General features: G+C 41.5%; 1 protein-coding gene across 2 annotated transcripts in view; it reads right to left on the bottom strand.

Annotated features, from left to right (window-relative positions):
• The window catches only part of GRM8 (glutamate metabotropic receptor 8), a 765,258-nt gene extending 751,554 nt beyond the window's left edge, over positions 1–13,704 (bottom strand). For both annotated transcript variants that reach the window (XM_036863493.1, XM_036863492.1), the window contains exon 1: positions 13,195–13,704. In XM_036863493.1, coding sequence (XP_036719388.1) covers positions 13,195–13,704 — 510 coding nt within the window. The remainder of the gene's footprint in view (positions 1–13,194) is intronic.
• Between the last annotated feature and the right edge of the window lie 250 nt (positions 13,705–13,954).

The raw sequence follows: 13,954 nt of genomic DNA, 5'->3' as shown, positions 1-13,954 counted from the left end.
CTCGAGAACAGTGGTTTTCTTTATTGGATTGAGGCAAATAAAATCGATTCACTGATGATGCATTTAATTTCTCTCTCAGCAATTAATTGTGTATCTATGCTTAATGAGAATAGTATAAACAGTCAAGATAGGCATGTGGCAGATGAAAAAAACTTTTTTTGATCTTAAGCTACGTGGATTTCCAAAGGGCAAAAATGGGGGCTGGGGGTAAGAATTCTCCGGGGTCCACTAGCTCCTTGCTTGAATCACACAGCAATTCACCTCCTGTATCTACTCCTTCCCCGAACTAGAGGGCTTAGATTTCTGCCCTCTGGATGCTCAGTACCCACTTGCTTGGATTTTAACTGAGGTCCCGACTTTCGCATTCAGTGGGAGCTGGGGACATAACCCTCCAACCCTCCCCATTTTCAGTCCTCCTAGAAGACTCTTAAAGGGGCCCTCTGAAGTTTTGCCATAGCAGAGAGACGCTAAGCAGAAGAAATAAGGTTTCCACTTACTTCCATCTTCTCGGAGCTGAAGGCATCAGGTCAAAGGTTCTGGGATTCCCCACACCTGGAAGAGCCCTCCTCCTTGCCTGGCCTCTGGTTTATACGCTCCTACCCATCCCTCTAGGCCCAGGCCAATCCCACATTACCTCCGGTAGGCCCAGGCCAATCCCACATTACCTCCGGTAGCCCGACTCACAGCTGCAGCTTCCTCAGGTGAAGTCGGCCTCTCTTCTAAACCCTGGCACCATGTCGCAGCCTTATCACATTGTTTTATACTGTTCGTTGTTACTGTATACGTGTTAGTGATTTCTCCCCAACGAGATTCTAAGCAATGTAAAAGCTTTGAATCTTCTATTTCTTTCTTAGTTATCCCCAGGAGTGGCAAACACCATATACTTCCAGGATGCTGAATAAACCCAAACACCTGCTGGGGATTGGCTATTACCTAGCTCACCTGTTAAGTTAAAGAACGAGAATAAGTGGGTAATATATTGGTATTTCTCCACCGTATTCTGCTTGTCTTGGTGGGGAAAAAAAGAGCTTTCACACTTACTGAGTTTAAAGAACAATACCAAGAACTATTCAGCAAGTAACACTCTGATAGGATTCTGTCCTTCCTGCAAAGACGGCAGAATTCTGCATTGCAAAAATACCACTTCTCCGTGGTCATTTGTCATTTACAGACAGTTCTGGGTGTACTCTGATGCTTTTGCAAATATGTTCCTATAAAAGGGTTTCATCTTCAAGGTATTCATGGAAAAGACTCTGACAAGTACAGGTTTCTGGTAACTGACTGTACTGCTGAACTGAATAAGCATTTTCAGAACTCTAATGGAAAACTGATGAACACATAAAAGTGCTAACAAAAGATCAAGATGAAAAAAAAATTAATTACATGGGACTGAGTGAACTGATGAGGATGATTATAATTTTTGTGACTTTCTGTTTGAATAAAAAAAAAAAAATACCACTTCTCTTTCTCTGAGGAGTCTTTTCACATTTCAGTAAACTATCCATGTTTGATTAAAATGAAAATGTACCAGACCGTAATTGATATGTTTGACTGAATTATTTATATTTTCAACAGGTGGAACATGAGAGGTCCTAGTGTTAGTCAAAGTTTTATATATTTAGTCCCACTATCTTTCTGGTTGTCCAAAAATGAATGTGACTTCTAGAGAAAGTACTTCTGAATCTTTTTAGTGCTTCCATTTCTGACATTTGTATCAGAAGGTGATAGGTATAAGTATTATGTAGTCCATAAAAGTAGTCCCTCAATAAAAGGATAGTGTTCTTTGCCCACAGTGGGCCTATGTTTCCATCTATGTTGGATCACTGTACCAAACATGGCAAAGAAAGGGAATTCCACTAACAAAAGATCAAGATGAAAAAAAAAAATTAATTACATGGGACTGAGTGAACTGATGAGGATGATTATAATTTTTGTGACTTTCTGTTTGAATAAAAAAAAAAAAATCCCACAAGGACTCAGAGGCAAAAAATATACAAATCAATTTTCGCTGCAAAGTAAAGGAGCTGTTACAGTGGAGGATTACTGGACTGAATGTCAATATTATGACATAGCACGAGTGTGTTTCGTGTTTGGTAACTGCAGTCATTGTTGGTTTTGTTGTGGCCATCCATTTACAATGCTTGCTGTCAGTCTATTTATCTCTTGTAAAAATAAAATACAGCGTGTGTGTGTGTGAAAAAAAAAAATAGAAGGGAATTCCAACCCAAAAGACAGACTTAAAGACTGCCTGCAGCCTTGAGGTTAGTCAGCCACTCGTCCTCAACCACGGCTCCACCTCTTATACCATCAAACCAGGGGTACTGGGAAAGAGTCCAAAGGAGCCAGAATTTGTTGTTGTTTTTTTTTTCACAACTGAACCCTAGTGGCACTTTTGTTTGGGTGCTGATATAACCTTAAATTTTAGCACAGCTTGTCTTTGGGTCATCCAGTCTTTCCCTTGGCTGTTTGTTCATGAAACAAAACTGACTCTTACCACCTAAGACATGGATTTGGAAAGAACAGCAGCCCACTGCTTCCTTAGCTCAACTGGTTGGAGCATGAGGTTGGTGAGGTCCCAGTCTCATGTTTGGCCTTCAGGCAAACGAGACAGCTGAGCTCCATGCCAGAGCCTATTTGGACCTATTGATTGCATTGTTTCTTGGTCAGTGACAGCATCTTTAATGCTAACCTGCCATTGTTCACAAAACAAGGCAAGTCAGTATGGATGCTTGAGTATTGAAGGAGAGGTCTAACTCAAGGTGAATATCCTACTAACGGTGGACATCAACATCTCCCTCCTCACTGTCATCATCAGAACTATGTATCAGGGATCCTACTTAGGACTTCATGCACTTTATCTTATCTTCATTTAAAACCTTATGAAGGGGGCTTCCCTGGTGGCACAGTGGTTAAGAATCTGCCTGCCAATGCAGAGGACACGGGTTCGAGCCCTGGTCTGGGAAGATCCCACATGCCGCGGAGCAACTCGGCCCGTGAGCCACAACTACTGAGCCTGCGCGTGTAGAGCCTGTGCTCCGCAACAAGAGAAGCCACGACAGTGAGAAGCCTGCGCACCGCGATGAAGAGTAGCCCCCGCTCGCTGCAGCTAGAGAAAGCCTGCGCACAGAAACGAAGACCCAACACAGCCAAAAATAAATAAATTAATTAATTAATTTTTAAAAAAAAACCTTATGAAGGAGGTACTATCATTATCTACTCTTCAGATGTAAGAAAGCTAATGTTTAGATCACTTTGCTGTACACCTGAAACTAACACAACATTGTAAATCAACTATACTCCAATAAAATTTTTTTTAATTTAAAAACACACACACACACACAAAAGAAAGCTAAGATTTAGAGAGATTAACTAGTGTACTTAAGGTAATCTAGCTAATAAGTGTTACATCAGAATTTGAACCCAGGAAGTCTGACTACAAAGCCTGACCTATTTCATATAATTCACATTAATCTGTTTTACTCAAAAGAATATCAAGCACCACTAGATAAGTATATTACAATAATCTATAATTTGAAAAGACAGCTCCTGAGGATAAATATCTATAGGACCCAAATATCTCTACAACAAATCTGCATAGGAATGATATGCTATTTGTTCTCTAAACAATATAAATGCAAACATTCTCAGAGCTGAGATGATAAATCACTTTGAGAACTCTACTACATAGAATTGTCACAATGTTAAACACTTAAGTTTAAAATGTAAGAAATAGCACAAACACTAATAAAAGTTAGAATTCACTCTCGATTCATGTAAAGGGAAGCAAGGGTGAGCTGCAGCAAGAATACATCACCATCCTCACATCCCAAGGGAGCCCAGGGTGGCACTTCGTGACTTCGAAGGTGGGCCTAACCAGTAGATCTGGGGCTATATTGTACCAAGGAACCCAGCCTCCCCAAGTACAGAGGGACCCTGGGAGAGTCTTGGAAGGAGACAAATGGCCAACATTGAAAACACATGCCTATCAGCTTGCTGGGCCAAATGAAATAAAGCAGCAGCAATTGGCCTCATTCTGGAAACAGATAAAGGTGGCTTTGGACAATGCTATACCTGGACCCCTTCCCACCCCACCAGCCTGGTGCTCATTATGTATTTAAAATACATAAAGATTACATGTATATTTTTATGTTATTAACAGTGCTTACAGATAGGGAAAGTCCCTTATTACAGCTGAAAGAGATATCTCTGTCTTTTGCCAGAGAATGTGTTCTACCAATTAAATGGGTAATTAGGCCCTTTTTCCCCACTGTGGGTAAAGAAGGGCCTCTTGTGACCCTCTATTGATTAAGACTGCTGTGGAATGTTATTTGCAATCTCATTGCATAATGGAAATCAGGAGGTAGCTGTCATGGTTTCTGAAGACAAACGGCTGGTAGCTGAGACAAATCACAGCCTCTTTCGTCACTTACTGTTCTCAATTCCCTGTCAATGTGTATCTTACAGTCCAGGTTTCTTAAATCGGTCTGCTCCACTGTCACAGGTAATAAAAATGAGGAAAAGTGATCATCTGAGTGACCCTGCTTTAGGAACCGTGTTCAAGTGACCATTCTGCTGATCATTACTCCTGAGCCACGCATTACTTAATAAGGAACACAACTTCCAAAAGAGCACACAATTAAAAATAGATCCATACAGCAGCTGCTGTGATTATGACCAATAAGAACAGAAATTCAACCAGGCATGAATCAAAAGAAAAGAGGCCGCTGCCAGACAGAACATTGTTCAACCTCATTTTTGTCTTGTGTACTTTGACTTGCTAAGTCAGCCAGCAGGCGATTTGCACGGAGCGGAGTTTCTCAAAGTGTGGTCTGCAAAACGGCAGCGCCAGCATCACCTGGTTACCGTTAGCAATGCCAGGTCTCAGACCCCAACCCAGACTTACTGACTCAGAAGCTCTGCCGGCGGGGGTGAGGTGGGGACTCAGCTTCCATGCTTCACAAAGCCTCTGGGTGATTTGGACGCATGCTAGAGTTTGAGAGCTACTGGGCAGGAGCCAGGGGCAGCCCTCGGATGCTAAGTCTTCCCCCAGAAAGTACAACCGTTGGTTGTAAAAAGCTATCTTCTGAAGAGTCTGGGAAGAAACCAGTCCTGAAACCAAATAAAACCACTGCCATCTTCAATTTTGCTGTAAACTAAAACTTCTCTTTAAAAAAAATCAAGTCTTTAAATTCTTTTAAAAAACTAATCACTGCAATCTTCAGGGTGAGTGAATAGAGAGAAGAGCACAGAACTTTTCTTATGTGAATTTATTTGTTTATTTATCTACATACACCCTGACTTGCTCTCAAAAGGTTTTCGGACAACTTAAGCAAAAAATGTATAGCACTGTCACAAGCCATTCTCTTGGAAAGACTCCTCACTACTTTCAAAACAACCTCGTTATTATTTATTTATTTATTTTAATTGGATCAAAGATTGTTTAAATTCTATAGTGCTTTACGACTTTCAAAAGTTTCACACACATGATTTCATATAATCCCATAATAACCCTTTTTTCCCCTACCCCTTTATTGCCCCTCCCCTCTTCCCTCTCCTCACTCATAGCCACTACTTAAAACAACCGTATTATTTAAAACACTCAAAAGATAGGCATTAATCACTACGTAACGTCTTAAGAGGTCTTCAGTATTCACTGTAGGATGTCAGACCTTTCAAGGCTCGGAAAAGGGAAAGTAAGAAATATTTAATTTAAATTCACCAAGTTTAAAATCTGCTCCACCCAACAAGTCACGATGCTCCTTTAATGGTCTGAGCACATGACCACTACACTGGTTCTGAGTTACTGCATGTCGTAAAGAGCCACCGCCTGTGAGGTGGGCCTGTATCATGTGAGTCTGCCTTATAGCAAGGTGTTTTTGGTAATTCATTAATTCAGCCCCTTTGCTGGTCCAAGAAGGGGCTCTATGAGACCAAAATTCACTCTAGAGCTTGGAATGCCTCTAGCTAGCATTGTTTTCACTTTTTTTTCAAATGATAAATGACCTTAAGAAATCAAAGTCAAGTAACCTATCAGTAAGGGATTTATTAAATAAATGATGCTCTATTCATATAATTAAAAACCAAGCAGCTAAAGTTTTATAGTTCTCAGCCCTGGACAAATAACAGAATCATCTAATGATCATTTAAAATATACCAATGCCAGGGCTCCACCCCAGTTTCATTGGTCTTGGGTAGGGTTTGGGCTTTTTTAAAACCTATCCAGGAGACGGTAACAGGCAGCCACGGTTGAGAATTACTGAGGTGAATCTATATTAGCCAACATGGAAATCTCTCCCAGGCATGTTGTTATATGAAAAAGAAAGCCATAAGACATATCTATTAGTAAAATTCTGTGTGTGTATGTGACTTCACTAATAAATATGTGTTCGGATGTGGTCTCTTTCCATTTTACACTATTTACTTATTCATTGCTTAGACTTTTCAAAGTGAGAATGTGCTCGTGTCTTTTACTTATTTAATTTTTAATTTTAAAAATCTGTTTAGAGAAAATGTGAATTGGTAGGAAAATGAGGCAGCACATGAAAATATAGGAACTCCCAGAATATACCACCTCTCCTTTCTCCCCTTCTCCTTCCTTCTGTTCCTTTTTGTCAATGAGTACAAAAGTAAAATATACAAAATCCCATTTCTGTTCTATCTACCCAACACCTACTATTTCCAATGTCTGGGATTGGGGTGAGGGAGGTGGAGGAGGTGGAAGGGGTAGAGAGTTATGGTTCCTTCATTCATTTACTCAGCAAACATTTATTGGGTTCCCAGATAGGTCCATACTAGGTGCTGGAAATAACAGCAACAAACAAGATACATATGCCCTCATGGTTATCATGGGTATCACCCTGCCCTCGTGGAGCTTTGTTACATGTAACAAAGAAACTTAATGTAGTGGAGAGAAGTAAGAAAAGACTTCCCGAAGTGGAGGTAGACCTTTATCTTGGGAGAAGTAGCAGCCACTAGAACTTTAAGAGGAGTGGGGACTTGCCTGGTGGCGCAGTGGTTAAGAATCTGCCTGCCAATGCAAGGACACGGGTTCGATCCCTGGTCCGGGAAGATCCCACATGCTGCGGAGCAACTTAACCCGTGCACCACAGCTACTGAGCCTGCGCACCTAGAGCCCGTGCTCCGCAACAAGAGAGGCCACCGCAATGAGAAGCCTGTGCACAGCAACGAAGAGTAGCCCCCGCTCACTGCAACTGCAGAAAGCCCGCGTGCAGCAATTAAGACCCAACGCAGCCAAAACTAAATAAATAAATAAATTACTTTTTTTAAAAAAGTACATCCTTTAAAAAAAAAAAAAAAAAAGAGGCGTGGCATGACCACGTCTGCATATTTACTTGTCTCTATGGCTTCGAGTTGTGTCAGTGACCGTGGGCAGTGTCCATTCCCCCTCCACCCCAACTTAAGGCCACTAAGAAAGAACATCCAGCATCTCTCATCCGAGGTGAATAGGCTCTTTACAGAACTAAATTAGAGCTTGCTACAGGAGCAAAGGATTGACTAAAGGAATCTGTCTTTCAATTTTCCATTATCTGTTTGCCAGCAAATAAGATTAAACAAGAAATGTTACCTCCTGCTGAGTTTATTGATTGGGCTCATTTTTCTGCCCATCTAACTAGATGAGCCTGAATACGGCAGATATACCTGTTCAGAGTTTACAGTTAAGAAAGCCCATTGTATGCAATAAATAACTCGCAAAATGCTTGGCTTTATGGGAGTGGTTACTGCAACTAGTAGAGTCTCTTGGGAGAAAATATATCTTTGTAAACATAGCAGGGTAGGCGAGCACATCCAGGGTAATGGGATACTTCACTGTACTTCATTTACTTAACATGAAGGTCAATTTTAGCCACTTATAACCAGGACACTTCCACATGGTGAGAAATTATCTAGAAGTAATTCTAGATACTTATAGAATAATCCACACGTGGATTTCTATTTGATTGCTTTGGGAAGTATACACTACAGACTATCTAACCCCCATCCTTCAAGAGTTGAAAATTAACTCTCTAGGTAAAGTTCACCAGAAAAACATGAGAAAGAGAAATTATATCTGACACTGTCCTTTTCTAACCCCAATGCATCTATGTGGACATCAATATGTGTTACCTCCTAGTATCAATGTGCTATTTTTAACTTAGAATGTTCAATCTTTGCTCAAAGTAAGACATATGATTAGTGTTTTGAGGAACAGATTTGCTCTAATTTAAAAGAGAGGGGTGGAAATGTTCTAGAAAGGGGAAAAAATCCGAGCTCTTTATAAAACATATGCAAATTCCTCGAAACTGCTTTATAAAACAAATTTAAATTATGGGCTTCCCAGTCAACATTTCCAAAAGGCCCTCTCATTCTTTTTTAATTCTTTTCAAACTAAGCAGACTCCATCTGAGAGCTGGACCCCTCTTTTCTTTGGTCTCTCTGCAACACAGGAGCCCCTGAAATGGCATATTAACCTTCCTGTAGGTTGGAGCAGTTCTGGGCTTTCTGGGTTTGCTACTCTGCAGTTATGGGTCACATTATCCTAATCGATCCTACTATTATCTAAAACCATTAACTTGGTATAGGGATTAAACAGTCACCTAGGTGACCACTCTGCCGCCATGTTAACCCATATATGACACGTGTGTGTGTACGTGTGTGTGTGTGTCAAGGCTGTGTGTAGTGCTTCTAAAAAGTTCATATCGAATGGATAAAGAAGGTGTGGCACATATATACAATGGAATATTACTCAGCCATAAAAAGGGACGAAACTGAGTTATTTGTAGTGACGTGGATGGAGTTAGAGTCTGTCATACAGAGTGAAGTAAGTCAGAAAGAGAAAAACAAATACCGTATGCTAACACATATATATGGAATCTAAAAAAAGGAAAAAAAAAAAGGTCAGAAGAACCGAGGGGCAAGACAGGAATAAAGACACAGACCTACTAGAGAATGGACTTGAGGATAGGGTAAGCTGGGACAAAGTGAGAAAGTGGCATGGACATATATACACTACCAAAAGTAAAAGAGATAGCTAGTGGGAAGCAGCCGCATAGCACAGGGAGATCAGCTCGGTGCTTTGTGACCACCTAGAGGGGTGGGATAGGGAGGGTGGGAGGGAGGGAGATGCAAGGGGGAAGAGATATGGGGACATATGTATATGTATAACTGATTCACTTTGTTATAAAGCAGAAACTAACACACCATTGTAAAGCAATTATACTCCAATAAAGATGTTAAAAAAAAAAAAGTTCAGATCATTGAAGTCTTGTTCCGTGACTCTCAAACTTGTTTTCACTCCCAACACACCTGAGAAATATGAGACACTTCAATCAGTAAAAACGGTTCTAGGGAGGGGGTTGGGAGGCACACACTCACTCACTGTGTCCTCACATGAAAGGCCTCTGAGGTAGTTTTGATAGCCTACACCCCCCCACCCCAGGGCATGAGGAGAGAGGGTGTGAGCCCCGCCCACACTCAGGGTTGACAATCACTGGCTTAGTATGGCATTCAGTGCCCCAAGGGGCAAGGCCACAGGCCAGCTTCCGCCCCACACCCACCCCCCAGTGAAGCCTGGCTCCGCCCCGTGCCCAATTCTCCGCTGAAGTTAAAGGGCTGATTTTACCATTTGCCCCTGAGCTTTGATAGGAAGAGAAACAAAGATAGGGCAACATTCCTTCCCTCTAGAGACGAGCAGGACCAGCTATACTCCACAGCAGAGGAGTTGCCCCCCACCCCGACAAGGTGCAGGATCTGGGGGGCTAAATGAACCTCCCCCCAATGCCTGAATCCCCTTGACAAAGACAAATCATTTCATTGAACCACAGTTAGCGATCCCACGGAAAACAGAATCCTCCTCTGACTTAAACACAGACATGTTATATGCAGATGACTGATAACACATGCATAGCTCCTTTCCTGAAACGAGGCTTCGATTAGGAGAATGGAGAGGGAGACGAGGCCAGGAGACGGTGCCGCAGGAGGGCCAGACTGAAGGAAGAGGAAGATGGGCATGCCTGGAGGACTTTGTCTCCTTCACAATGTAGCCCAGGCAGATAACACATGGCTTTACCAGGATTGTCCAGAAAAAGGGAACTGGGACCTTTGGAGATTACTTCTGATTTCAACCCAAATATTTTCTATACAATTTTAAACAGATTCCAGCTACATTATAAAAACCCCAATTAATGCTTATTGTTGAAAAGGACAATAAGTAAATTCATTAATCAAGACCTTGGTCAAGTTTAATTGCATGGGTTTTTCCAAGCCAAGATGCTCGACCTTCTGTGACTCCATTAATCCAGGAATAAGTGGCACTATACTGATATCCAGGCATCTTTTTCGATACTATGGGTCATATGCTGTCCTGGAGGGGCCCAAGCGCCATAAAACTGTCCTAAATGTTTAATTTTATTCAGGTCGTAGCATTTGTTTAATCAAATTATTATCTTTCAAAATGGAACTGTAAGCCAATCCCCAAAGCATTAATTTGCTGATCATTCCTTTGATAACTATTCTAATATTTCATGTCAGTCCTAGCATATGTGTTTAAACAGAATATATAATCACACATAAAGTGAAATATTTTCTATTCCAAGAGTGACCATCACCATTTCATAATTAATATCAGTGTGGAGTGCTGGCTGGAGGTCTCGTATGAATCGTCAAAGTAAATTAAAGTAGCACAACAACGATTAAGTTGTAATTATCAATTCACAGTCATGTGGTTCCAGGTTCAGCTGGAAGATGGGCTGATCACTTACATCTTCTCACTTACTTGTAAAAGACAGATTTTTCAAGCCCCGCTTATTTGGTTAATAAATATATCTGCTTCCATATATTAAATGCTCACTCCGGGCCAGCACACTGGTCTTAGTCATGACATCTACCATAACCAACATCTCCTCCTGGCTAAAAGTCACCCAGTCCCTGTGCTTTGGTAAAGGGTGGCAGCCCCTTCATGTGCAGACCACGGTCTCAAGAATTGACCTACAGCACTGGACTCTGCCCAGAGTCAATGGTATTGTAATTCTCCCACCTGATCAAATAAGGTCCCTCCAGAGTTACCCAAGAATTGGCCAGTCAGTGAGAGAAGAACAAAGCAGAGAGAAGCCAGGTCTAGAATGCATAAAAACAAAGCCTACCCTTCAGTTGGCCCGATGTCCCCTTTGGCAGCCCAAGCAGACAAAGGACACGGTCAGGTCCTGGTGGAATCCTTCACCTGCATTATCTCATTAAATCATCCAACAACCTAACACAATGTTAACATCCCCATTTTACAGATAAGCTGATTCTGTAGCAAAATTAATGTAAACAAGTTTTGAAAACCTCAACTGAGCAATTATCGCCTCCACCCCACTCCTCAAATCCTTGCCCACTTTTGGCACCAGACTCCAGGAAAGAGACAGGATTCACGGGAATTACGATGGGATTGATGGGAAACAGAATTAGTGTATAAGGGGAGAGTAACAGGAGGGAGATGATCCTCACGAAAGTTTCCCCTTCCCTAAAAGTGGGTGTTGACGAGTTAAGAACAGAAAAGAGATGCTTTGGAGCATCGGGGGAGGGAGATCAAGTCAGAGGGGAGAAGAGAACTGGGAAACTGGCTGGAGCTGGACATCACCCCAGAGCCGAAAATGCCATGCGGCTCAGAATCAGGATGCTGGGAGAAATCCAAGATCCCAGGATGCTGGGGTAAACCTGGAGCTTCTGGTTCTGCATCTTGCCTCCAGGCAAGGGGTCAATTAGCCCAAGAGAAATTACTAACAACTTTCCAGTTTCCCTTGAAAGTTTTCAGAGATGGACAATTACAGCACCCTTGGCTGCCTATTTTAATCTTGCGTCCTCCTCCTTGCCAAGGGGCTCTTCCTAACATCTGGCTCAAATATCTCAGGCATTCCCTGACGCCTGTGTGTGACTCTTCAGTACTCCTTAGACACAGAGAGCTTCTGCTCAGCCGCATCCCCATTTGAGAAAATTTCATCCATCTGAAAATAGTCACTAAGGGGCCTCTTACCATTCTCTCCTCCAAACTTAGGGAATTCATACAGAAGCTGGGGGGATGTTACAGACATGAACCAGACTAGATGGTCCCCCAAGACAGCTTCCAAAGCAGAAAGCTTTTGATTCGAACCCTTCTATTTTCTGAAGTAAGTTTTCCATCACTTTGTTCATTTTTGTCACTATATCTGTCATCTGTCCAACTTCTCCATATTCTTTTAATATTTTTAAATCTAATATGCACAGAAACAGCTTCTCACAATATTAAACGAAGACTCATTAATTCAGAGTAAGCTGGAAAAGTCATGTCCCACTGAGTAAAAAATCAGCGTGAAAAGTATTTTCAATTTTTAAAATTATGTCTATTACAAATGACTACATAACGGATGTTAATAAATAAAATGAGAAAGTTAATGAAAGATGAATTACAATAACTTTATGTTTATGGGACTTTATGCTTTCAAAATATTGTTCCATGTGTTGTTTTATTTTGCCAATTTTATTCAAAATGTAATCTATAGGTAATAGATCATCCAACCTAAACCAAAAAGTCTCGAATTATCCTGCTAAATCTGAACTTTTAATTCAATAAGAATTACATATAATTATTCTAAGTCTGCATCAGAGCGGTCTGAATTAATGAGGTTCTGCTCTATTGTAGCTATAATAAACCTGACAACTTTATGGCCATCTTCTAGCCCAGAGTGTCACTCCCATCTACCCATTAGTAATAAATACTGTTTCTCCACACAGGAACTTTTGTCATAACAGAGCATCCCACGTTAAAGAAATTTCACCAAGTAAATTATCTTAAATCTCAAATACCATAGAAATGTTTGATCTGATAAATGAGCTAAGAGTTCATCAGACCCTCGAAAAACACTTGCTTTGCTTTAAAATAAGCCTCAATAAATAGCATATCCCAAGATACTGAGGACCCAACATGTCATAGAAATTATCACCTTTCTGTTTGTTCAGAAAAAAAAGTCACAATTAATCCAATTAATTCTTTTTAAAAATGGAACTAAATCAACACTTGTAGAAACCTAGACACAAACCCCTCTCTTTGAGGAAACTGTGGCCCTGAGAGGCTCTAAGAACATCTTCACCACATTCAGTTTCCTCTTAAACCTGCAGTTGGAGTCAGGACAATTTCTTGTCTTTCCACAATGGTCAGAATTGCCTAGTGCCTTTACTTACCTTAAAAAGTCTTAAAATGTTAGCCACCATGATGGACACGGAGCTCGCGGCAGCACCTATGACGCCAGAAATCTTGTCGGGCTTGGTGAAAATGGGTGGATCTCCATTAGCACACTTCACGTCAGAAGAATCTTTCTCTATCAAAGCCTGCACGAACGTTAGTGACTGCTCCAAAGCGTAGGTGTCCCTGGAGCAGGTGTCGAGGATCCGGACACCCAGAGTGATATTGGAGAGGAGATCAGGGTCCTTATTAATCTGGTCAATTGCATAAAGCATGGCCTCCAATCTGTGGATCCCTTTTTCCTTCTTCAGCTCCCCACAAGGCACCCCTCTCTCTCCCTTTGCGTGGACAGGAAAGAGACCTCCCAAAATGATGTCCCCGTCCACTCGTATGGAATGGGCATACTCTTGGCTGTGAGTTCTTTGCATCATTGTGAGGATCCAGTAGAACTTGGCGGTCAGGAGGAAGAAACAAGGACAAGAGGCTGATCGCTTTCCCTCGAATACCATTTTCTCCACAGGTGGTGTTGCAATCCAAGACCCAAAGTTTATTCTTGCCACAAAAGAAGGGGGACCACCTGAGGCTGTACTTTCTGGAGGCTACCATCAGGGCCCATGGGGAAAAGGCTCTGTGGGTTTCAGCAGGTGTTCTTGATTTGAATGTCACAGTGAATTTCCATCAGACCTCAAGGTTCAATTTTATTTCCATATAAAGTCAACTTGCCTGGAATGATGCAAAAATTAGAGTAACAGCTGAGGT

Source organism: Balaenoptera musculus, chromosome 9, assembly GCF_009873245.2.
Source record: "Balaenoptera musculus isolate JJ_BM4_2016_0621 chromosome 9, mBalMus1.pri.v3, whole genome shotgun sequence".
Taxonomy (NCBI): domain Eukaryota; kingdom Metazoa; phylum Chordata; class Mammalia; order Artiodactyla; family Balaenopteridae; genus Balaenoptera; species Balaenoptera musculus.
The sequence above is the reverse complement of the archived record's forward strand: the minus strand, read 5'-3'. Positions and strand labels throughout refer to the sequence as shown.